Here is a 26112-nt window from a genome sequence, read left to right on the forward strand (position 1 = left end):
AAGACACCTTAGAAAAACAAACAAAAAAGATCAGCAACAAGTCAATCGCCGTACCAAACGATGTGCAGCTTGGCTGGCTTGCTGATATGCACAGCAGATAGCCACCGTCACCGTGGGCTAGCAGCGAAGTTTCGAAAACGAAACTACGCGGCTGGACTCTTGCTCGGCCTACCGATGGGAGCCTGCTGACTGTCAACACGCTTGCCTTTGCGCTCACATCACTGGGGCATGGAAGACAATGTGATAAGAAGTTCAGGCCTGTGGACAATTATCTGGACGATTGCCTGTCGAGAACGTCATATCTTGTCACGGCATCCCTTCGGAGGCCCGCCCAATTAACCGGTTTGAGCTTCGTGATGTCCGAATAAACGAGCTTCCGATGCCATAGACTTGCATGGGCACTTGGCTGGACTCCGATGGTGGTGCAAATTATCAGAATTAATGAGGTTTAACATGTGTGCGGGCGCAGTAGTGCCTTGGCACGCTGCCATGGTCTGTGCTGGGGAAGGAACCGACGCTGATAGCTTGAAACTGAGGAACGAGCTAAGAGCTAACGCTCATAAATTAGTTTTAACAAACCAGGTATTGCATCTGCTTTGCACCAAAAAGCGTACCAAGCATACCAAAAAGGGGGGACAGGCCAGTGTGACTGCTCGTGGAACCCACTAAGGCAGCCCCCGCGGAACCCAGTTTGAGAACCCCTGAGATAGACACCTTTAGATCCTGAGAATTAAATGAGCTGCAGGAGGCAGGCTGCATGCATTTGCTCACAGTAGCAGGGCTGCCAAAAGAACTAAAAAAAAAAACTCAGACAGGTAGCCCCTGCCTTGATGCAACGAAGTGATGGTAGATTTGTTTTGACTTACTTCACACTGCATGGTGCCAGCAGGGCACATCTGGATGGAAACAGAAGACATTGTAGATGGACAATGTACTGTAAGAGCACATTTTATGCAAACTTGCAATAGAATTTGCTAGCAGAGAAGGGCTTGTGTCTAAATGAGGCAGCTCCAGAAAGTGACACTCTTGGTGCTGATACAGAACCACATAAACAATGCACTGTGCTTTACTAGAAAGAAACATCTCTTGCTTGCATTCCTCCAAGTTCACGTTCTATGAACAATGTACTGGCGATTAGCGAGCTTGCAATAAGTCAACATATCATGGCACAACGTCACTGTGAGAAAAGCAAAGAGTGAAAATGAAATCTTTGAAAACGATGTAAACCACAAGCAGTGATGACACTAGAAGGTGGACGATGGCTCAGGTCTGTACTGAAATCTTATGTGAACCCAGCATAATGAGAAGCTCACTAAGCAGTGCAAAATACCAGCCGAAACCTCTCAGCAAAATAAATAGAAAGGTTGTAGCTTCAGACATTTAAAAAAAAACCATGAACATGAATAATTAATATCTTTTGTGCGACTAAATATGTGCAGTGGATGTCAAGAATAAAAAAGCAGCTTTTGAAACTTTAGTTACTGCAAATATTGGATGAAACTTACTGTGTTCCAACTTCTAATGAATACTTCAGGTTATTCTCACACAGCATAACAACTTGTGTGCGCATGCTTTCAGAGCATTTGCCCATGAGCTTTATTCCCAGTACACCTTTTCTGCCCAAATGTTTGTTCTGTGGATGTGCAGACAGCTTGATTCATTTCTGAACAGTTTTAAGACACTTTCTCCATGAAAACCATGATAAGCTAAGAAACAGCATACAGCCCTGTATTGAAACTCGTGTTTGACTGCGCTTATCTGCACCTAAGAAAGTGATTTGCAAGAACTCTGACTGCCTCACTAATGCAAGTGCCATTGCTCATTCTCAATGGTGTTGTGCACATAAGGCGTCTCCATTGACGATCCCTGTGCCTGATCACGACACCCACACTGAGGTCCAAAGAGTCACCCTCAGAACATGCCGTCATGGATGCCAATGGGCACCAGCAGCAGGCCAAAGACAGCCAGGTTGCGCACCAGGTACTTCCAGTCAGAGGGAACAGCCAGGGGCATCAGGCGCGCTGTGAGCGAGTGCACCTCATGTGCCACACACACCAGAACGAGTGAGGTGATCATCACGTTGAGCACAGGGTAGCCCGGCACCAAGACCAGCACACCATGCGTGTCGGCTGCCAGCCAGATGTGGTACTGCGCAATGAACAGCTGCCCCCCAAGAATACAGAACAAGCTCCGGCACACAAGCTTCACACAGATGAGCACGATAAAGTGGATATTGAAAGAAGCCACTATTACTTTTACCACAACAGCCAGATAGAACAGTGAACGTGAATGGTACACCGGGCCAGCTGGTTATATGCATTCTGAGGGAAACGGCCCGAGATGGCGTGGCATAAAAAAAGGAGAAGACACAGGATATGAGCGGAGTGCTGGGTAACACAGCTGAACACAGCACAGTTATGGCATGTTTAATCTGTGGTGCTATACACTGCTGTTGCAGATCAGCACCCAAATCCTAACTTTGATCCATCAAGGGATTACTCACGGATGGGCTGAAGCAGCAGAATTCGTTTGGCACTCACTTGCAATAAAATGTGAAATGGTGCAGTAACACCATCTACGTTGGGTGTATGGGAAACATGAACCTTTCCATAGTTGTGTAAACTATCTTTTTGGTATTGAACACACAAAAACAAAACCATATGTCCAAATAAAATTACAGTAAAATCTCGTAAATTTGACTCCATTAATTCGTAAATCCGGATCACTCAAACTGCCAGCTCGGACCTGGCTAATGCCTAGGTAAGTATATGGCATCACACGCTCACTAATTTGGATGCTCCGGGTCTTGCACCAGATAATCTGAATGGGTTCCTCAGGGGCGCTATGTCTAGGTATGACCGACGCAGCAAGAGACTGTCGAAATTTCCCCACTCAAAGCCTGAATTCTATGCAGCAGGTTCGCTCACAGCCCATGTACCTGCGACAATGATGTGCAACGGCAGACGTGACGACAAACGGTCGGGCCTGTCTCTAAGAAGAGTCCGACAGCTTAGTCTTGGTTTCACTTTTCTGAGCTTCCCACTGGACCGCAGCTATGACAGCTCTACCAGCTGGCATCAGCCAGCCAACCGACATTTGGGACGCTGACTGGCGCTTCACTAGGCGATTCTCCTCACCCCCTCTTTTTTCTTCCCCCTGCTTCGGCGCCGCTGAGAGTTTCCTTTGCTTCCGTCCACGTGGTTCTGTTCTTCCAGTGTGCTCAAACTGCGCCGAAACTGCACGCTTGTCATGCGCCATTCGCCGTTTGTGTGGTGACGCTTCCTCACACGCGACGGTGCCGCTTATGAGGGGTTTGACGTGCTAGCAGTGGAGTGCAACTACTACTGTGTCGCTCCGTGAAGGATGCCGGAAAGGCCCTTACTATTTCGAAGTAGTTCTGCTTGGACATGGCCAACAGTATGCACTTAATAACAAATTGATGAAAACGTGAAAGATAGTCATTACCATGCCGTTGTCATGTCAAAAACAGGTAGTCATTGCCCAGTCTTTCACAAAATAAATTTACCATGATGCAAGCAGTTCTTGACAGTTTTTTCGAGGTCATTTTATAATTTGAACACTTTTTTCAGTCCCTTGATATTCGAACTAACCCTTTATATAACAGTAGGACACAAGTGTCCCATTGCCACTCGCTTCAAGTCCCGGCAAATGAAAAACGGTGCACCTATGTACAATATTTTTACGTGCTGAACACTATCAAACAAACCATTCAGTACATTTTTAACTTTTGCTAATAGGCCTCCTTGATGTTCAGTATGTTTTTACAAGCACGGCTGCACAGTTCGACGAGACCCATCTTGGTAGGAAAAAACATTCTGAAAAACTAGTTAGTTTTAGTATAGCGTACACAAAACCTTTGTGTACGCAATAAAATAGCGTATGTAGAATGCGCATGCGCAGAACACTAAAGGAAGCTTAGCATTTTGCGTACGCACGCAATTTTCTGTAAATAGCGTATCATCTTTGCGGGGCTTACGGAGGCAACTTGGCGGCACCCTGCATGCCCGCTTCGGTTCTAAAATACCTCGTCATTGTGTTATTCGGCGCTCAACCGGCTGTAAATGGTTGCATTCACTTCCGCTTCTTATCTCACCCAGATATAATGTTATACGCGATAAGTTGTCAGTAATTTTGAGATAGCAGTCTATTTTCATGCCTGTAAGCCTAACAACAGACTGTTTACACTGTTGTCAAGGCAAAGGCCATTTGTGTCATTTTTGTATGGCTATTTTCTCAGAAGTTTCGGTTTCACACACGTGTGAGGACCATGGCCGCCAGCCGCGCGCGTTTTTCGATGGCGGATGACATAGAGCTCCTGCGCGAGGTTCACGAATGCAACCCATTCGTGAATCCGCTCAAGTAGGCCGAAATCGCAATAACTCTCAATGAGTATTCGGCAAAGGCATTCACAGTTTGTGCTGTGCGCGAACGAGCTGAGCTGCTGCTGAGCCAGTACGCTACCAACGATCGTGTGAACCTGCGCAAGTAATTTATTTCGATTGCATGAAAAGATAGTTTAAAAGTGTAGAGTGCAAAGTTTCAAAGCATTCTCTTGGTTGACATGCAGGTCTGGAAATGAACAGCAGTATAGCGAAAGGGAACAGTCTTTTTTTTTTACGTGTGCTGGCGCTAGGTACTTACCCAAACGTGGCTGGATCTGGGTGTTGTTTGTCCACTGAGCGCCTGTTGCTTAACGGTCCACAAGCGCTCATCTAAAAGCGTCGTTCGTGCTTTGGATTTAGTGTGCGCAACCATCTTAAGTGTTGCGTACGCAAAAAACGCAAACGCTATACTAAAACTGTCGACTGCTGAGCTTCTGAGCCTTTCCCATCAGTCGACTGCCTCGTAGTACTTCTTGAAGCAATTTTAAATTCTAATCCATGTTGTCTTATACATCCAAAAGACTGCGGTGCAGACACATAACAAGCTTTATGTACTTTTCTGAAGACATTGGTGCAACTGTGTACCTCTTTTTCTATAAAACGAAACAGCTTGAAAGTGATGCCATTCTATTCCTAGAGACATCCTGAGTGCAGTTTACCCATTTGCACACTAACATGCACAGAACTTGTACCTTACAAAAGGTTATCGAGCTTTTACTGCACTACCATACTGGAAACATGTCCGGAAAAATATCATTGCTCATTAGCTAAAAAAAAAAAAAAAAAACACATTTTTTACCGCTCTTCTGTGCACAGCTGCTACACAACTCCAGCGACATTTAAGCTGCTTTAACCCCATGAGCAATTCTTCCTCGATTGGCGCATCTCTTCAGGCAGTTGATGCTGTAGCCCTGTCTGCAGCATTAGAGACAATGCAGCAAGAAATAGAGTCAAAGTGCGATTCAGTAGGAATGTGTGCCACAAAACTCTGACAGCCGCTCCAATAATGCTTTACTGTGCAGCTAAATGCTATACCTGCTTCTGCTGCTTCAGCCAATCGGTAATCACTTCAAGAGGCCAAACTCTCAAAGGGCTGAAGCCCTTGAGGATGAGCAGGTGTCATAAAAGAAGGGTCAGCTGGCAAAGAAGAACGACACCTTCAGTGTCACATAATGAACCACATCAGAGCTATATGTTAACTATATTTCATGATGCCCCTCCAATGTTCAGTACACTGAATGACTAACAACGTTATCATAATTAACATTAAACAGCAATTACCACATGTATAACAAATCATATGCACAGTGAGTGGACTTCATTATCTCCCAACAAAGCCAAGTAACGATTACCCTCAAGTTTGTGGGATGAGAGCATGTATGCCTTTGATCATACCCTGCCTTCATTGCATACAGTCGCCGTAGGCTCATGCAGTTGCAGTAGCCTGTGATTACAGCATGTACTCACCAAGTGAGTGACAGCACTGAAACCAGCGTGCTTAACATTTCACACTTTGGGCATCACAGATGGTTTGGTATAAGGGGTATAACGTCCCAAAGCGACTCAGGCTATGAGGGACGCCGTAGTGAAGGGCTCCGGATATTTTGACCACCTGGGGTTCTTTACCGTGTGCCAACATTGTACAGTACATGGGCCTCTAAAATTTCACCTCCATCGAAATCCGACCGCCGCGGCTGGGATGGAACTCGCGTGTTTCGGGTCAGCAGCCGAGTGCCATAACCACTGAGCCACTGTGGCGGCTGGGCATCACTGATGTCCCAGTTGCTTCCTTTCCTGTTATCTACCACGTCTATGCCTTACGATTACTCAGCGTGCTCATCCATGCCACTAGACCCATCATAGGTGTGTGGCCATTTGCAGCATGTCACCTATCTCTAGTAACTCTCTCTACACCTGTGCTCTGCATGTCGGACAAATCTACAGTGACGCCAATCAGCAATGAAGGTATGAGAGGCTGCTCCCTGCAGCCAACCTCTTTATATTTCACTGCATTAGTGCACCTGCTAATTCCGAGGCCTCAAGCATTTTACTAGTCCATCATCCTGATTTATGGGTAATTCGTTCTCCCAGCACATGGTCACCAGCACACTGCATATGCGCTCCTTCCTATGACCTCCATTGTCAATGTGACAATGCAGTCATTTTAGCGTAGCCTACACCATCTCTACTACGCTGCACCTCCGACACGCATACCAATTGGGAGAAGTCCCGACAGACCCGTCACTTCACTGCCCCCTCTCATATCAAAAACCTCTCCAACTGGGTCCAGCAACTCCAGGACGATGCTCAGGCTCACACTACTACCTGCCCCTTGATATTCCCCTCACCACTATCGAATCTAAACTTCTCCGCATGTAGGAAGCCAAGCAGTCCCTCCTCCGGCATCGGAAATGGCAACACCACAATCGAAAACTCCGGTTTAAATTGGCCAAGCTTGACGAAGAGCTTACACAATACAGTTCAACTGTCTACTCAGCAATGGGGTCTAGCGTGCGAAGGGATACATGGTCAACTTGGCACCTGATGCACGTGGCAACTCCTTAGCCACCTCTTTAACCCACCTCCTTTCGTGCGTCCCACAACCACATCACTAAACTTCTTCACCAGTATACTAATCAGCTCGATCATCTCTTCACTACCCTCCGTAGCGTAAAAAAACACATGGAGAAAAATCTCATATATCCTCCAGTCTCTCTCATGCCAAGATGTCATGCTCTGTCTTAAGCACGACATCCTTGTCCCCAATGGCAGCACGGATACACAACCCATACTAGGTCTCGACCTAAGTAGCACATTTACCAACGTAGCCCGTGCTGCCATCCATGTTGGCCTTAACCACATTTCTTGTGGCTTCAAAACCTACCCCTACATCAGTAGCTTCCTCTCATCCCGTACTGCTACCCTCATCTTCGGTTCTGAGCAATCCCCCTCCTACACCCTGGGAAGTTTCGACACTCCCCAAGGCTTTGTCCTTCCGCCATTCCTCTTTAATCTGGCTATGCTGCCCATACCTACTTCTTTTCACTCCATCTCCTCCCTCAATTTCTCTCTCTATGCTGATGACATTACCCTCTGGGTATCTGGAGGCTCTGACGGTCCCATTGAAGATACCCTCCAAACAAAACAGATACATACATAATAGTAGAGCATGCTGTTGCCATGAACCACACTGTACTGCTACCAAATCTGAACTCCTGCTCCTTCCCTCACACCAACGTTATCGACACTCTCCCTCCATCACTGTTAACGTTAATGATCATGCCATTCAAAAGGTCTCTCAAATTTGGGTACTTGGCCTTTTCATTCAGGCCAACCGACTGAACACTCATACTATTCAAACCCAGCGCACAGCTGTAGACAACACCCTCTGCCTCACAGGGTGCCTCATAGTGTGGAAATCAAAGCCGTGGATGTTCCTCTCCATCGTGTCCATAAATATGCTCTTGGTATTCCCTCTAATGCATTCACCAAATGTCTTCAAGCTGGCATCATCAACACCCTCCCTGAGATTGTAGAGGCTCACGTCACCTCAGAGTCTTGCCCGTAACACCACTGATCGGCATATACTTCAGTCCCTACCCATCGACTTTACCTCGATTACTCAGTCCAAGCACACTATCCCCTACGATATTCATTAATACCTACATATTCCCCCTCTACCCAAGAACATGTACCCTGTTCTCCATCCACAATGACGTCAAAAATGGGCAAAAGACCTTCAAAAACTTCTTTCCAATGCCAAGGACGTGCCTATGTCGATGCGGTTGAATATCCCTCCAGCCTCTCCTATGCCCTTTCAGCTGTTGATCCAACAGCTGCACTAAAATGGCTGCCACCGTACACACTTCCTCTTTGGAGGAGGCGGCCTTCGCTCTTGCTTTGACCACTCTCGATATTACCACCACTGTCGGTGACTCTAAATCAGCCATCCACAATTTCGGCATGGGTCAGATATCCCATGCAGCCCTGTCCCTTCTGCTAAAACACCCTCCAACCCCCTATATCACTCTTCTTTGGACCCCCGCGCATTCAGGCCTGCTGGCAATGAGGTTGCTCATGCCTGCACCCGAGGTTTCACTGTCTGGACGCCGGCCATGCAGTCTACCTTCAGCCACGTGGCCTTGATTACTCCGTGGGACCGCCTCCTTTCCCTTCATGACATATGCAACCATTACTGCCTCGGTCGAATTATATACGCCCCCTGCTCACCACAAAACCTCTCGGTATCGCGAGATTCTGTGGCATCAGCTTCAGGCTCGAACATTTCCCGCTCCTACCTTCTGCCACCTCATCTACCCAGCTGTCTATCCCTCCACAGCTTGTAATTTCTACCCTGGCCAGAGCCAATCTAGACCACATCATGTGGGGCTGTGTTGGTCGCCCCCCACCAAAATCCCTCGATACTGATTCAAAGAAGCAGTGGGAGGCCGCCCTACGCAGACCAGTGCCTGATCTTCAGGACAAGATCCTAGATTGGGCTTAGAGGGTGGCGGAGGCCTACCCAGCCTAGGACCTCTCTTCCTCCCCCGCCGCCTTCACTTTTGGGATAAATAAAGTTGTCAATCATTCAATCTTAAAGTTAAACCTGGATGTAACGAACCTCAATGTTGTGAATTCTTCGATATTTTGAAGCTTCTCAAAACCTCAACGTGGACCCCATTAAAGCCTGTATAAATGTGAACTCCACGTAACAAAGGTGTTGACGAAGTTGACTTTGATATAATGGATTCACCATGCCGACTGTCTGTAACTAGTGATGAGTTATCATAGCGACAGCTGTTATAGGATTGTTTTAGGCATATACCTAGTCCTAGAATCTACAGTGGAATCCACAGCATCAGCAGTAAGGCCCTCATTACTTAATGAACTACCTTACTTTATTGAATTAAATTAACTCTTTCATTACCACGCCATAGGCCATCGATCATATATGACTGACGTTTTCAACTTGCCGCCAAAAATTCAGGACAGCATTCCTGGACAAGGTGCACCATCTAGTTTGCTTCTATAACACTATATTTTTTTGTTTAAAAGTTTTGCATTTCCATTTCTAATGCGAGGAAGTGACCTGAAATATGAAACTGACCGGACGTAGTTCGCCGGTTGTCGATCATGGCGTCCATTTCGGCGCTCACTCATCAAAGGCGAAAGGCGACACTGAGCATTTTGTTGGTTCTTACGCTTTTTTTTTTTAGAGCAGCAGTGGTGAGTTAGACAACTACTTGGAATGGCCAAATTTCAGCTTCGACTGGAACGTGTCGGCATTCAAGAACGAACTGACAGGGAGAGACGCAACTTCTTGTCTAGATATGTTTTTTTCTTCCTTTTTGTATTTTATGACGTCATCAACTCATGGACAACTTCTTGTTTAGACATGTTCCTATCACGTGACTAGTTGGGTCCCATCACTTGACTGGTTGATGATGTTACTATCACTATTACTACCACTTACTGTTGCTATCAACTCATGGGCAACTTGTTTAGACATGTTCCTACCAAATGACTAGTTGGGTCCCATCATGTGACTGGTTGATGATGTTACTATCACTATTACTACCATTTACTATTACTGTTACTATTATTACTGTCACTAACTATTACTACAGCAACCATTACTACCACTAAGCCACCACGGTGGCTCAGTGGTTATGGCGCTCGGCTGCTGACCCGAAAGACATGGGTTCGATCCCGGCTGCGGTGGTCGAATTTTGATGGAGGCGAAATTCTAGAGGCCTGTGTACTGTATGATGTCAGTGCAGGTTAAAGAACCCCAGGTGGTAGAAATTTTCGAAGCCCTTCACTACGGCGTCCCTCATAGCCTAAGTCGCTTTGGGACGCTAAACCCCTATCAACCATTACTACCACTAACTATATATTACTAGCACTATTATTACTGTAACTATTACTGCCACTAACTATTCATCATCATCATCAGCCTGACTGTGCCCACTGCAGGGCGAAGGCCTCTCCCATGCCTCTCCAATTAAACCTGTTCTTCGCCAGCTGTGGCCACCGTATCACCTCAAACCCCTTAATCTCACCCGCTCACCTAACTTTCTGCGGCCCCCTACTACGCTTGCCTTCTCTTAGAACCAACTCCGAATATCCTTAAGGACCAGCGGTTACCTTGCTTTCGCGTTACATGCCCTGCCCAAGCCCATTTCTTCCTCTTGATTTCGACTAGGATGGCATTAACCCACATTTCTTCCCTCACCCACCCTGCCTGCTTCCGGTCTCTTAACGTTGTACCAATGATTTTTCTTTCCATAGCTCACTGTGTTGTCCTCAACTTAAGCCGAACACTTTTTGTTAGCCTCCACGTTTCTGCCCCATATGTGAGAATTGGTAAGATACAGCTGTTGTATACTTTTCTCTTGAGGGGTATTGGTAAACGAACGCTACTATTACTGTCACGATTTTTTATTAATTATTACCTGTTAATTACCTGGTTGTCTATACTTATCGTTCTTATCATCGCTATCTCATGCACACATCTCGTGGTCACACAATCCATGAGGCAAGAAATGCTTTTGCATTAGAACTGCCATGAGAGATATGTCCATGAAGCAACGAGCGAATGTGCACCGTCTGACAGAACACACTGTGCTACAGCCTGGTCGGCACCTCTACGTGGCAGATGCAGCACTCTTTCAGAGCTTTCGCTTTTTAAGCTTCACACTAAGTGGAACTACAACAGAGCATGCTCAAAGGCAGCACAAACAATAGGACATGGCGAACAAGGCACTGGAGGAGCAGTGCACACCCATCACTGCCACTCTGTTGATTGTGCAATTCTGCTTATGCTCCCCCACAGTTGATTCGTGCTGAGAAAGGGGATGGCGGAGAGTGCTGGTGATGCAAGGTGAAGAGTCTGCTTTCTGGGCACCGGTGGCCGCGCAGAATGAGAGAGGCAACATGCAGAAAGAGGCAGGTGCCATCGACCCCCTCCCCCATCATTTTCCCCACCCGCTCATGGCGGCGTCATGTGAGCTGCAGCAAAGATGGTAGTGGCTGCTGCTGCACTCGATAGCAGCACAATCGCACGTTTTTCCGCGCTTATTAGGTTATCAACACATTCAACTTGCTCAATTACACTCCCTTCTTTTCTTGTGTTGTTTGCACTGTCTCCCCTTACACAAGATGTCACCAGAGACAAGCCAACTGACGACTTGAAGCTATGGAACACTAGTTGGAATGGCAATGTGTCAGGAATTTTCTCTGGCCAAGGTGTACAAGCTCAATGGTTTCTGCCAACTAGATCTTTTTGCCTTACATCTATGACAACCAAACAAGGATTCTCTTTTAGCTATGCAACTTATCAAAGGATGCAGCTTTACAGAGACAGTTCTAGAGAGTTTAACCATACCGATGTTTGCTCATTGTCTTCACTACCTACTAACTGCATAAGCATACAAAACACAGAGGCTGATACTGTTTGCAAAATCTTAACTCCTTTGCTTCCTTCTACCATGGTAGCTGTACAGGAGGCTCTCTCCACGGTTAAAAGGCACTGACATTGCTGCCACAAGTCATGACTGAAAGTTTGCACACTCATGTGCTGGCCAATAAGAATGTTCCTTGTGTGGTCATGTGATTGAGGTTGGTTTGGCCCAAGTGGGTGTTGAAGTGGGGACTTTCGAGAATGTGCCCTGTGTGGCCGTGTGGCTCAAGTAGCCCACTCACCCACCCATTTTTTTTTTTCAGCCAGGTGGTGGGCCTGGAAGTGGTGCTCTAGCAGGAGAGGGGGAATGTGCTACCGCCACCGACATTTCTTTACTACAGTCAAGGGCAAGAAGCTTGGTTGGCAGCCTTTTCTTTTATGCAAATTTACTTCCTTTTCCTATGTAAATGAGAATTTGCATTAAAAAAAAATGTAAATGAAACAGCCAGTGGGCAGGGTGAGCGAGCACCCCCATAAGAATACTTAGGTGGGTGGGTGGGGGGGGGGGGGGGGGGAGGGAGGGGGGGGGGCAGCTCACCCCTCCAGTTCTGGCATCCCTGACCACAGATATGAAACAATGAGTGTATGTGCACCGCAATGGTTTGGTTGGTTTACATGCGTTTAACGTCCCAAAGCAACTCAGGCTATCAGAGACGCCGTAGTGAAGGGCTCCGGAAATTTCGACCACCTGGGGTTCTTTAACGTGCACTGACATCACACAGTACACGGGCCTCTAGCATTTCGCCTCCACCGAAATTCCACCGCCGCAGCCGGGATCGAACCCACGTCTTTCGGGCCAGCAGCCGAGCGCCATAACCACTCAGCCACCGCGGCGGCTGCGCCCCCAATGACCAGGCACATTAGCTATTATGGGTGATAGGCCCCACTATCAGAGGAAGGTTGTGTGTGACTCACCTCGAGGGAGATCTTGCCAAACCAGGCAAAGAAGGTGCTGTAGCGGGTGCGCAGGAGGCCGCTAATATTGCGCAGAATGACGTAGCCCAGGATCTGCAGAGAACAAAGCAGCTGTGGAAGGGGGCAGCGACCAAGCACTGGGCTCCACTTACCGGCACAAAGGAGATGTATGCATGCACCTCATTGCAGTCAGGCTTGGACCGGCACACAAATGCAAAGGTGGTGTAGAACTGCATGACAAGAGAGGAGCGGACCCAGCTGCTCACATAACATGATAAAGAAGAAATCACGTGGGCCTACATAGACGATGTAAGAGAGCAAAAAAACACAAAATAATTCTGTTTCTCACCACTCAGCTGGAAAATAACTAGCAGAATGACTTCAGCAAGTGCAAACTTTTTCGAAGGCTGACACTGAAACTGGCTAACCTGCACTGTTAGCCTAGATATATGGTTTGTTTTAGCATATTCTTCATAAAGAAGCGCTAAAGGCGAAATGGGACATAGCGAAGACACACACATGTTGCACACTGAGCACCTGTGTGGATGCCTGCTCCTTCACTTAGTTTCACTTGGTTTTTAATGCTGCTGTGTGAATACCATATAGAAATAAGCCACTCTGTGTCTTTGGGGCTATGTTGGAAGTAGGTGATGAGGTACTTGATTTATGCTTATAAAACTGTACACGTTTTACAATTATTTGTTACTAGCGCCCGGGTAAGCTACTTTGTGCACTTACTGCATGGGCCCAAGCTAGCAACTTGCTAAGGGCCCAGGTGCTTTCGTCACCTGCTTTTGTATATATGTATGTTCCAAAGTAAATAAAATTGAAATTGAAAACTGAACTGAAACTATCTGCCTTATGTCCAGATCACAGTGCTGAAAGGCATAGCAAAGTTGCCTGCGATTTACTAGTTAGCTTGCAAGGTATGTCTCCCCTTTTATAGAAATGTTCAAATCCCTTCATGAAGCAATAACAGCAGCAGTGACTGTCCTGGCACAAAGTCTGTTGCATCTGAAGGAGTGCAGACACCAAAGTTTTGGTTGTATGTTGTCTACTTTACAATAATGCGTAAGACGTTAGTACAGATGAGTTGCGACGTGATAGTCGCCTGCCACCATTAAATAACTTATTATTGATTTTCATCTCTCAAGCTGTTTCAGTTTCAGCAGCCTCTGTGACGTTAAAGTTCAGTATAGGTCACGTGAGGCCTGAAAAAAAAACAGCGATACAATCACTGCTTTGTCGTTTCAATTCACTACAATGCTAAAACCAGCCTGCTCCAGATGAAATGACAACGAAAGAACCAGAGACTATATTATAGTTTTATCATGCCTCACATGACCTATACTGACCTCTGACATCGTAAGCCACCATTCAGCTATGGAAACCATAACAGAAACAGCATGAGAGAAGAAATTCAATCATAAATTATTTCGCAGTCATAGGCGAACATGATGTGGTGATCCATGTAAATTAATGTCTTATGCATCACCACCCCTTGGTGTTGCATCAACGGGAACGACATTGACAGTACTGTCCTTTAAACTGAGTTGCGAGATATGCCCCTGCGTTGCGCACGATGACGCTGCATCGAACATGTTGCAGATGAATCTCTTCATTTTTTTTTTTATACAGGTGAGCAAACGTTTTAGAAAACATTATCATAGCAATGACCTGTTCCTTCTGGTGCTGCTGTGCCCATGGCAGAACTGTTTTGTTCTGAGCAATTATACTGCCTTGTTATATCTGTTAAATAAGGGGCATGAATGCTGAAAATAAGTCACTCACAAGCATTCTCGAAGAGTATCGCACAGCTGGAATGAGGCATTAATGGCCTCTTACTTAAGGCTGATTGATGATCTTGAGAATAGGAGTCGATGGTCAAACCAGCTTCAATCGTATACCGCACATACTTGCGTAATTTGCGCACTTTTTTCTTTAAATCTGGGCTTCAAAAAGAGGGAGTCACGATATTGATTTTCCCTCTCTCTCTTGTGCGATGTTGTTGTTGCATCCAGATGTTGACGTGGAGTGGTAGAGGGCGGGTCTCCTGAGTGACCCGGGGGACGTACTTCGCGACTGGTGAGTTTGAGACAGGTGTGCAGGTCTTCTGATGTTGGCACTTGGAAAGGCTTTCCTCAAAAAGTTATTTATTACAATATTTACAAAACTTATTTACATATGCCGACAGATTTCGGCCTCTCCACTTTAACTAAAAAAAAAGACGAAACTCCAACACTCTCGCGACTCCGGACCACCGTCGGCCACCACACGGCCAACCCGCCCAGCCACCGCTCAAGCAACCCGCTTCTCCAACTCTGCGACCCCAGAACCACCACCGGCCGCACACGACTGATCTGTCCGGCTGCCACCAACCAACCTCCCGCCAAAACTACACCCTCAGCCAATAGGTGACTTTCCCGCCACATTTCGGACGCAACATATCACAACACAAAAGAAAAGCACACAATATAAAACACACGCCTTGCAACACAAAAGAAAAGCACAAAATATCGAACACACCGCTCGCTGCAAGCTGCCGTGGCTAACTAGAAACATGCCACAACGAGCGGAAGAAAAACCATTTACGACACATGCGTCCTGTTAGCCGCTCTGGCCTAGGGTGCCCGGATACCCGCCCGCCTCCGGCGCTGGCCCATCGAGCAAGCGGCCGTGGCTAACTAGAAACATGCCACAACGAGCGGAGAGAAACCCTTTACGACACATACGTCTGATCGGACCATTTCCCCTCGCTTAGGACGAGGCTCCCGACACTCGTGCGCGACGCCGCCCTGAGAGCCTCTCCCTTTTGTCGGCGCGTTCCCCTGCTCCCCTTCGGCGGCCCTCCTCACGCCTTACCATGACGTACGCCAGCTGCGTCGTGACAAAGGGGGTGCAAATTGCGCGAAAATATTCTGAATGCATAAAAAAAAAAACTCTAAAAAAGGTCATAACGTGCAATATATACTGTACACTGCCGCCCATATGTAGACCCCCGATCTCGCACCCCAGGCTGGACAGCAAAAACTTGACTCCAATCATAAGACGCATACCCCCTCCCACAACTCCCCACATTATGTAGTTCCCCGCGGGATGGCATGACTTCGCATGCGGAGCTCAAAGCGATAAACGCACAGCAATACAATCGTGAAGCCACAGTGGGAGGCAAAGATTATTTATTTTATTGTTATTTATCTTTTACCCACAGCGCCATTTGGCATTACAGTGGGGGGGTTGATACAGTAACACAGCACATAAATGCAGGTAAATACAAAAAAAAGAGAAACAGTAGCCGAAGCATTTGCAAAGTAAGCAAAGAATAACAACATTGACGCAATGCGCATCTATGTACAGAATTTGTCCACTACGTCCACTGCAGGGCAAAGGCCTCTCCCATATCACTCCAATTAATGCTGTCCTTTTTCAATTAACCCTGTCCTGCAATATGACATCCTAAACAATGTCCTATTATATGAACAAATCAATTAGAGGAGATAATGGGCGATAAATTGGGGCCCTATCGGGCGGCCCGGCTTAGTATCGGCAAGCTGAACAACAAATGGTTCGGTACTTTTGGGTTCAGGCGTGCGTGCAACTGTTCGTCCGGGAAAGCAACTGACAGCATGAGCGAGCTGTGTAAACGGTGCACAACTCGGGCTCTTGCCAGTCGCACCTTTTGCAACCGCGCACGGAGATGCGGCCATGTTGATCTTCCCAAGTCTGTCTTGTGTGCACACTATATGCTGGTGGTCTGGCAACAGCAGTGAGCACAAAATATGCGAGTAGAAGTTTTTTTTTTTTTCAGACATTCTGGTAAAACTTTGGGGGTGCGCAAATTATGCGCGGGCAAAAATTATGCGCGTAAGTAAGGTATATGGCAAAACACAACCATTTGATTTATCTGCATTACCTAAAGCAATTAGGCCCTGGAATGATCTTCATGACAACTTAATCTCCTGTCCTGATCCTACAGAGTTTAAAACGGACCTATGTATGCATTTACCCCTTTAGTATTGTTTAAAATGCTGTTCTACAATTTCAGTTGCTTTTATATTGTTCTCTGATGTACCACTGTTTTTGGTCGCAGCCTGATTACTACTTCTTTGCATATTCAAGTTTTGCACTTTTTTTGAACTTTTTGCTCCATTTTAAATCATCTTTGCATTTGTGTTTTCGCCTTGTACCGCGTCCATTGTACCGTTAGTGTTGTTTATTATTTCTGTATATTGCTTTTCCTTGATGCCCCCCTCACTCAATGCTCTTTAGGGCCTGTGAGGTATCAATAAATAAATAAATAAATATTATCCTCTCATATTTTCCCCCCAGGGTATCCTGTTTTCTTGTGCAAAGACACGTCGTCACGTGGCGGCGTTGCGATTTTGGTAAGGACAGCCTTCGTTTTGTAGCTCTGCCTAAAGTGGATGATAGTGAAGCACTTCGGTGTAAGATTGCAATTGACCAGATCACCACTTATCTTGGAACCATATAACGGCCACCTAATGCTAACACTTACACACTGCATGCGCTAATTGACTATATGCGACGTCATCTTCAGTGGAGATTTTAATCTTCCCAGAATATTGTGGGAATTTGATAGTGCTTGATAGAATATTGTGGGCATTTGACAGAATGAACGGTGATGCTCTATTAAACATGGTATTCAATTTTGGGTTCAAATAGATTGTTGTGAATCTACCCGTGTAACTCCCGCAAGCAGTAATATCCTCGATTTGACTTTCATAAGTAATGCAATCCCTAACAGTAACATTTTTTGTGAAGTAATGACTGGAATTTCTCATCACGTGGCAACCAAGTGCACTGTTACACTTCTCACATCTTGAGACCATGGTAGTTATGGATCTCGGGCTCTAGACTGGACACATGCTAATGATGTGAATACACTTGATTTTTTGGAGCTGTCATATACTGAATTTTCACACCCTTTTACCGATCCAACAGTGTCTACCAGTGACTTATGGCTAATCTTGAAGGCTCATGTACAACAATGCGTATCACGATATGTTCCGGCTAAAACGAAGACAGTTGAACAAGCCATAGAGATCCAGTGAGATCATTCATATAAAGTGAAGAATTGCAAGGTTCAGAAAATTCAGAAAACAAAGGTTGCAAAGGTTCAGAAAACAAATACAAATGGGCCATTCCACGCCAACTGATCTGGACTATGCGCTTGACCATCTTCAATTTATTTTAAAAAATTAATCGACTTATTGCATTACTGTGACAAACGTCATCACGGCTGGTTTTTGGCGAGAAAATATTTCGCCTCGCGGCCACCATCTTAAGTTTTCAAGCGGTAGCAAAACCTAATCTTACAAATAAATTTGTAAAAAATGAACCTTTTTTTATGCTACTACGAAACTTTTTTGGCATAAATAAGAGAGATTGTGCTCTCATATACAGTAAATTGAACTGAATTTATTTCATTTTTAAAGTATAAAACATGGAAGAAGGTAAAAAATATGGAATTTAGAAATTTTTATCAAAGTGTATGTTCTCACAGTAGTCATTCTAACAATTTTTTTTAAGTTGTCCAGAAGGCAAAGAAGACGATAAAAAAAGTGGCAGGGTTTTTACGTAGATAAACTGAAAGCATGTGCTTGGCCTCATTGGCTCATGGTTTTGCTTTGCTGGGTCAATGGCATGACTAGTGACGATATTAGACTTAGGTTAAGCTCTGATTGAAGTTAAGCTGACCTGCTTTGTTCGCACCGCAGATAGAATTCGATGAATACGACGATGTGCAATGTACAGCGCGAGAGTATGTTGCAGCTAAACACGAGGCGTGATCGGCTGCAGCGATAGCATAGTGCCCTTGTGAAGCGGCCAGCGAAGCTGATCTGTTCACACTGCCACGGCTTTGAAACCTAGTCGCGGCATTATTTATTTTATTTCTGCATGGGCTGTTGCTATGCTAAGTTTTGTCAGGGTCAACTTCAAGGTCAATCTTCACACAAACTAGTTGAGCCGGTTAGACCTCATGAAGTAGTGCTTTCACACTAAACGTTTCATAGATCCAAAAATGTAAAGCGTGTCGACAAAAAAAAAAATACTACTAAATTTACGGAAACTTGCTTTTTAAGGTATATTCAGCTGTCTGCAGCGTACTGAGGTGGTCCTAGTAAAACTATGAAGGATAGTACCATTCAATGGCATTTATTTCTGGAAGTTTAACCAGAACATTTTTCGGTTCAATCAAGAAAATAATTTTTCAAGTTGAGTCCCTGCATCCAATCTTAGCATTGCTCTGTGCTTGCTCTTTTCATGCAGCACACTTCGCCGCCGGCTGGAAAAATACACAGAAGCAGCAATGCACTGCTTGAATACAATGGTGCAGTGGGCTTGGCGGACACTGCCAGCTTCATTAATACAGAAATCTGCTGAAGGGCATGGTTACAAAAAATAACAGTGAAGCAGCTGCGTGGCAGGAAAATCAGGATACCCTGCATGGGAGATGTGGACCAAGGCTGCTGCAGCCATGCTCCTCATCCCGCAGCTGCAAGAAGCGTTACCAAATGCGGGTACTGCTTTCAGTTTAAGCTTGAGCAGAATGGCTATTGTTCCTTAACATAAACAGTACAGAGCTGGCTTTCAGCTGGGAAGCGCACTTTGTGGTCTGAGCAATCAGAGTTGAAACCGCTCCCATAGAACTTGCCATGTTGAAGAATGGAATCGAATTTTTTTGCCACGTCACATGGCAAAAGTGCTTGCGACGGCGTTGGTGGAAGTATGGAGCACTTGGGAGCAAGAGCAAGTATTCAGAGGCCATACCAAGATCTAATACTGACCCCCTACAAGCTGTTTACATAGGCGGAAAAAACTATTAAGCATGTCACAGCCCTCTTGGCCCACAGGGGTGTCCAGAAATGATTCAAGGAAATGAAGCTGGACTCACTGGGTGGTTTGCAAGAGAGCTACCATTGAAAGGATTACATGGGTTTCACCACATCAAACCTTTATCGCTCTCAAAGGTGAATGCTGGGCTTACCTTATACTCAGCAACCCATGAGTTTAAAGTGGAGAAATGTGAACGAACACGACAGAGGAGCTTTCAACACTGAAATATCAGAAGCATTCCCTTAGAGCAAAGAGCACCATTGCTTGTGTGTCTCCTTGACATCAGCTCTAGCATGTACTGCAGTGAATAACAAGCACTAAGCAACGCCATGGTTGAACACAAGGGCTCAACTTGCAAAAATTATTTTCTCGCTTAAAACAAAAAATGTTCTGATTAAACTTCCAGAAACAAATGCCTTTGAATGGTGCTGTCCAACATATTGTCTTTCATATTTTTACCAGGACCACCTCAGTATGCAACTGACACGTGAATACGCTTCAAAAAAGCAAGTTCTCTTAAATTTATAATATTTTTTTGTTGACGCGCCTTACATTTTTAGTAAGTATTAGTAAGTGGTTTTATTAAAATAATAATAAAAAGGAAGGAAAAGATTTTTCTAGCCCCGGCATCTGCCATCAATACTGAAGCACCAGAGCTGGGGAAGCAGAAATATAGGACAGCAGGCAGAATGGAGAAACGAAATGAAAGAGGTGAGGGGACAGAAAGAGAGGATAGATAGCTTTTTTGACTTCTGGACAGCTTATAAAAACTGCTGGAATGACTACTGAGAGAACATAAAATTTGATAAAAAAAAAACATTTTTGTACATTCTTCCATGTTTTATACTTAAAAAAATAAAGCAAATTCAAGTCAGTTTACTGTATATGAAAGCACTATCTCTTATTTATAAGACATTTATACTTATTATTTATATTTACAGAAGAGCCATCTCCAAGATGGCAGCAGCTCATTTTTGTTGCAATGGCTTGTGTCCTCTGCTGTGGCAAGTACCTAGTAGGTGCTGGGGCAAGCAAACTTGGGCAGGGACTATGTAACTTTTTTCCGAGTAAAAGGAGGGGGGCAGGACTTCGAGTTTGTTTACTTACTCAATGTTTCATTTAAATATTTAATCAATTTCATTTGCTTATATTCTTATTTTTTACATTTCACTGTTCAAAAGTATATTTGCTAATGCATATAAATTTAAATGGACAGCTTTAAAAAGATGTGCACACGAGGAGTGATCGACTGCCATACGAATGCCTTAAACAACTTTGCGCATACTCTGTTTCAATTGTACTAATCATACTCATGAACAGGGGCCAGTCAATCAACAACTTCGGTTGGGACATGACTGGTTTAGGCTACTCATATTAAATGCTTTACGACTAGCTATTAAGCCAGCCAGCTCAGCTCCACTGTGCTTTACATCAACAACACCCTTAAAGTAAGCTTTAAGTGTTTGTCAGAAATCTGATCTGAGTGAAATCAGTTGAAGGCTGGGGGGGGGTGTGCTGCCCCCGTGGAGACATGTTAGGGGGGGGGGCAACTGCCCTCCTTGCCCCCCCGTTATGGGGTTCCCCTGCACTTTGGGGTTCTTTTTTGTATGCCATCTGTGAGGGAACTTAGCATAAAGGCAGGCTAGGAGAATTTTGCAGTGCAGTGTGTGCAGCAAGTTTCCAAACAGTGAGAATGAGAGGGAGCGAGAGAAGATGCACAGAGCGATAGAGAGAAGAAAGTGCCCTACTTGGTGCTCGTAAAAGAACAGCACAGTGTACAATGAGGAAAAAGCAGTGCAACAGATGAGGACAAAGAAAAAGATAACACAAGCATTGGTTTATGAGTCATGACGAGTTAGTGCTTCTCTTCTCTTTTTCATTGTCCTCGTCTTCTGGGCTGCTTTTTCCTCGCTGTAAATGAAACAAGAAGCCAAGATTGCCGCTCTCACTCAGCATAGTGTCATGGCCACAGTGCATATCTCCATGATATGCACTGTGGCAAAAATAAACCTCGAAGCCGTACCTCCAGAACGAACTGCTTATGACTCAAGCTATAAACAACAGCAAATATTAATGCAAAATTCAGGAGCTACATTATTGAGCAGATTGTTTAATTAAAGACATGAGTATTTGGGCTCCCTTAATTAATATCAAAGTATTGATATGGAAGAAAAACATCTAAAGCACAGAAAACGCATTTGGTGTTATCGCATTTTAGCAACAGACTAAAGAAGCTTGACACAAACCCCAAGTCCCAGAAGGGCTCCAAAGGCCACAGTAAGTGACAGGCCCCGTGAGAACAGGTTCCCATGATGGTTGTCCCCGATGACCCGGTACTGTCGCAGCAGGTAGTGTGCAAAGCCAAACAGCATGCCACTCGCCACGCTCTGAAACGATTGTGCATGCGCCACGTTCACTCAAAATGACCCTATTGCACTGATGCACTCTTCTAGATAAAAGCCTCTTCAAGCGGTTGTATAAAATGGACATGTACCAGTTGACCGCATGAAATGTGACAGAATTTTATACAAAATAAAAAAAAGAGGCATCAAATGAATGACCACTGCAGGAGCAGTTGGCCACAAGTGCTTTCCACTAAGAGTGCATCTGTGTCACAAACACGTGCACACACGTGTACATATATATAATCTGAATTGACCAAAGGATAAGCAAAGCTTAGGAAATAAAGCAACCACAACCATGAAGCTTTTTAGTTAATTCTGTTTCAAAGTACAGTTCCGGTGGTTTTTAAGGGTCATGCATTTTACTGAAACTTCTACTATAGATTCTCCTTAGGCTCCCTGCCCTTCATGCAAAATTTTACAGCGCTGAATTGTTTTTGCTGTGGTCAAATGGCTCTTAAAGTTTCATATTTTGTGGCTTCAAATGGTGTGATTTCTATGGACAATCCAGCATTTATGATGTCGCAAGCTACCTCCGAGCTGATATTTGCTCTGCACCTGTTTAATAATATAAAAAAGAAACGCTGATTTTATTCTCAGTAATTTGAAGTATTTCATGAATGGGTTATCATTTAGTCACCAGTTTAGCCACTCATTGCACACACAAAAGTTTTCCTGGAACTGTGCGTGATGCCATTTATGAGTTGTGCAAAGCCCTGCCTTCGACCATGCAGTCCAGTTTTGGCTCCCTGTCTTTGATGCTTTGAAACTGTTCTGCTCATTGTTTTAAGAAATGATTTACTGCAACTAAGAGAGGGAGGCCTGAAAAATATAATGTGAGCATCAACTCACATTATATTTTAAAGTCTCCAAAATATTCCTTGGAGCTGCCCTCGAAAATAACACTGAGGGCAATGCGACCCAATTCTTGTTCTCAGTAAAAATCAATTCTACGGTGCTTTCCAGCTACGCAGATGGTTGCTCAGCAGTAAACGACACATTTATTGCCGAGAAAATTGGATTTAAAAATTTTCCCACCACTCAATTCAAATTCCGGGGGTCAAGAATGAAATTGACTCAGTGATCACAGTTTGGGAGTCAATGGTGATGTAGCCTAGCCTCGAGTCATTTTTAAAAACTCGCTTGACACACTGCAGTTTGATTGCAAAACCAGCCGTTGATGGCAACACCTGCATTTGATTTTCTTGCCTTTTCCAGCTTGCAAGAGCTCCATTTTTTATGAAAGTAGCATTTTCACCATTAGCTACGGTAATTTATCAATACAGGCCAACTTCAGTCGGTTCTCAGTGCCTCTTCAATACCCAGCACAGAAAGGTGGCTTCACACTCTCTAGCACCCTTGCAGCCCAAACAACATTTCAGCGTTTAACACTACTGTAATCCATGATAAATGTTCAACCACTTAAAACTTTTCAGTATAAACTGCCACCACCACCACCATCTGCCAACTGAGTCCGCAAGTAGACAAACCCTATGAACTCCTACTGCTCCTTTATTGCACCGGTCGCAACCAGCAATTTCCCAAGGTCATCACTCCATCTGACTCTTCACCACTCCCAACTATGCTTTTGTCAGATTTGGTACATGTCTTGCCCATGTCCATTTCCTGTTTTAATGCGAAGACACTACTTCATTAGCAAAGCTGAAAGTCCCGAGGTATAAGGGAACCCTCAACCTTTCATGGGCCAGTGGCAGAGGCCTTGCACAGCTGCTACGTCAACGTGCAAACCTGGCACCCCCCCCCCCCCCCCCCCCCCTTCCCATGCGCTGATAGCGTGACTGCGGCACCAGCCCTCACCCTCACTACCTCCGCCGTGCCTCATGCAACACCGCTACGAGAGAGTGGGGAGTGTAGGAGAGGCTCGTAGAACGGCCGCAGAGCTGCCTCTGCCCACATGTTCCCTCTCTAGGTCTGCCCGCCGCTGTTGCTCCAGGAAACCGAGTCTTCGCCTTGTGTTGCTGGCATGCTCTGCCGTCATCGCTCCTGATGCGTACCCACTGGTGCCGGAACAGCGAGCAACCGCGTGGCGGCGATGGACTCGCGCTGCTCGTGCCGTGTCTTTCATGTGGTTGCATATGAGGCGATGTCGCCTCAACTGCTTTCTCGCACGTCCTACTCAGTTGAACTACATTAAAACCCTGTTTTTAAAATTTTGGCCAGAATACACTCCAATTTTTTCATACAATAAAATCATGTTAAAGGGAGGCTGAAGCATTTTTCTGACTAATTTAAGGAGATTCGAGGATTTGAATGTGTTCAGCTTGAAGGTAAAGCATGCCAAGCGTTTTTGTGGTAGCATTTAAAATAAATAATCGGCGATTAAAGCAACAACGATGTTCACACTTCATGAAGCATCTAAGCAGGTGAAGAAGCTCAGTGATGATGTCATCTATGGTCGGCTTTCAGATTTATGCTGCTGGTGCCCATGGCTCGTCATGTGCCAATGAATGCCGCCAAACTACGTCCGAGGGCTTTGCCTTTGATGGTTTTTGTTTTCCTCTTTCGGGTAAATGTCAACAATACTTTGGTTAGGGCTAGTTGGTGCATGATATTCTTAGGGTGAACGATGAGTGCAAACACTGTAGACGATCCACGAAGAAGAGACAAGGTCAAGGACAGGCGCTACTATAAATCTGTAATGTTACTATACTGGAAATCTACCGCCACCATTACTGACATCATAAGGCAGCGCCCTGCATGGCGCCATGTGCTGCCGAGAAGCGTGAACACCATTACAGTTTTAATTGACGATTATGTCATCATTTCAAATGTATCAAAAAAATGACTTTGCATGCTTTATCTGCAAGATCCCCATCTTCGACCCCTTAATGCTCGTAGAATTCTGAAATCTGTTCAGTATCCTTTTAAGGTGTACTCCCTTTTAAGAGATAGTTCCGCTCAAGACATAGTCACATGAAATTCCTGACTCAGCTTCATTAAACCTCATGAATTTGCTGTCCTCTTATGACGTAGTTTCTTAATTTGAATGTCTCAGTTAGCGCATACCTGTCATTGTATACAAAGATGAAGGGGTGTCTCATAGAGCACCCATGAACTACGCCACACGCAGCACGAAAACTTCACCGATGCTCTGAACGTGTAGACTGCGGTGTAACGGCGATACTAATACAGTGCAGCACATGATGAGTGTGCTTGCAGCTACTGACACACCCGCACAGAGGGATTCTCTCCTCCAGTCGCTGGGGGTGCCAGTGTAGCCCTGCCACCGCAGCACCAGTGTTTGAGTGGTCCCTGTTCAAGCTGTGCGGATGAGCCCATTGCCATAGCTATTGCTTATTGTTGTCATGTGACTCAACTTCTAGAACACAGCGTAGTAGCTCCACAGTTTAGGCTGGCCTCTGGAAACTTTTATTTTCCTCCATGTGCTGTAGCCACTATGGCTGCATTGCTGCCTGACTGACATCAATGCACTGCTGTCTTGACCCCATCTTGCATTGTCACATTATTGGCGTTGTCATGAGTTGTGCGCTTCCCACACCTAGGGCTTCCCAAGTGACTTCACTACGCAGCATGTCTTCGGGCCAAAGCTTCAAGTGATGCCCACCGCTGGTCACGACGCTGTGAAGGGCTCTCAAGATGTTTTGCAGCAAGAGTACACTGCAGAAACTGTCATATTTTGCTGTTTAGAGACATAGAAAGCGCAACTAAGACCTCTCCAGTGTGGTCGAAACAATATCCAATGAAAGTGTCATCGACAAGGAAGCTGAACACAGACTGGGCCTATACCATTGAAAAAACAGCATGCGTGTTAAGACATGTTTCACCTGTGCGCCCAAAATACAGATTCTAAAAGAGCAGATGAAGCGCACCCGATTTAATATCTCCAGCGGGTCCTTGGACCGAAGATATTAAACTTATTTTTGGAATATGGCGGAGTGCTTGGCTTCAAGCACTCTGGCACGGGTCGGCCCGGTATTGCACTGCCTCCGGGATCGGCCCGGGGCATATTAGCGCGGCGCGTCTTTTCTTTCACTCTTTGCTCTCCTGTCCTTTACCCCTCCTACTTTCAGGACGTGGCAGCGAGCATGGC

At 45.4% G+C, this 26112-nt stretch overlaps 1 protein-coding gene and 1 pseudogene across 1 annotated transcript in view; one reads left to right on the plus strand and one right to left on the minus strand.

The window, feature by feature from the left end:
• Nucleotides 1–932: 932 nt before the first annotated feature.
• Nucleotides 933–26112, minus strand: part of LOC144112545 (N-acetylneuraminate (7)9-O-acetyltransferase) — a 63174-nt gene continuing 37994 nt past the window's right edge. The window contains exons 9-12 of the mRNA XM_077645351.1: nucleotides 21885–22025; nucleotides 12933–13010; nucleotides 12781–12873; nucleotides 933–2163 (exon numbers count right to left, since the gene is read on the minus strand). Of these exons, the coding sequence (XP_077501477.1) occupies nucleotides 1912–2163; nucleotides 12781–12873; nucleotides 12933–13010; nucleotides 21885–22025 (564 nt within the window). The 3' untranslated portion in view covers nucleotides 933–1911. The remainder of the gene's footprint in view (nucleotides 2164–12780; nucleotides 12874–12932; nucleotides 13011–21884; nucleotides 22026–26112) is intronic.
• Nucleotides 25900–26028, plus strand: LOC144116712 (U2 spliceosomal RNA; annotated as a pseudogene).

Source organism: Amblyomma americanum, chromosome 1 (assembly GCF_052857255.1).
Source record: "Amblyomma americanum isolate KBUSLIRL-KWMA chromosome 1, ASM5285725v1, whole genome shotgun sequence".
Classification (NCBI taxonomy): domain Eukaryota; kingdom Metazoa; phylum Arthropoda; class Arachnida; order Ixodida; family Ixodidae; genus Amblyomma; species Amblyomma americanum.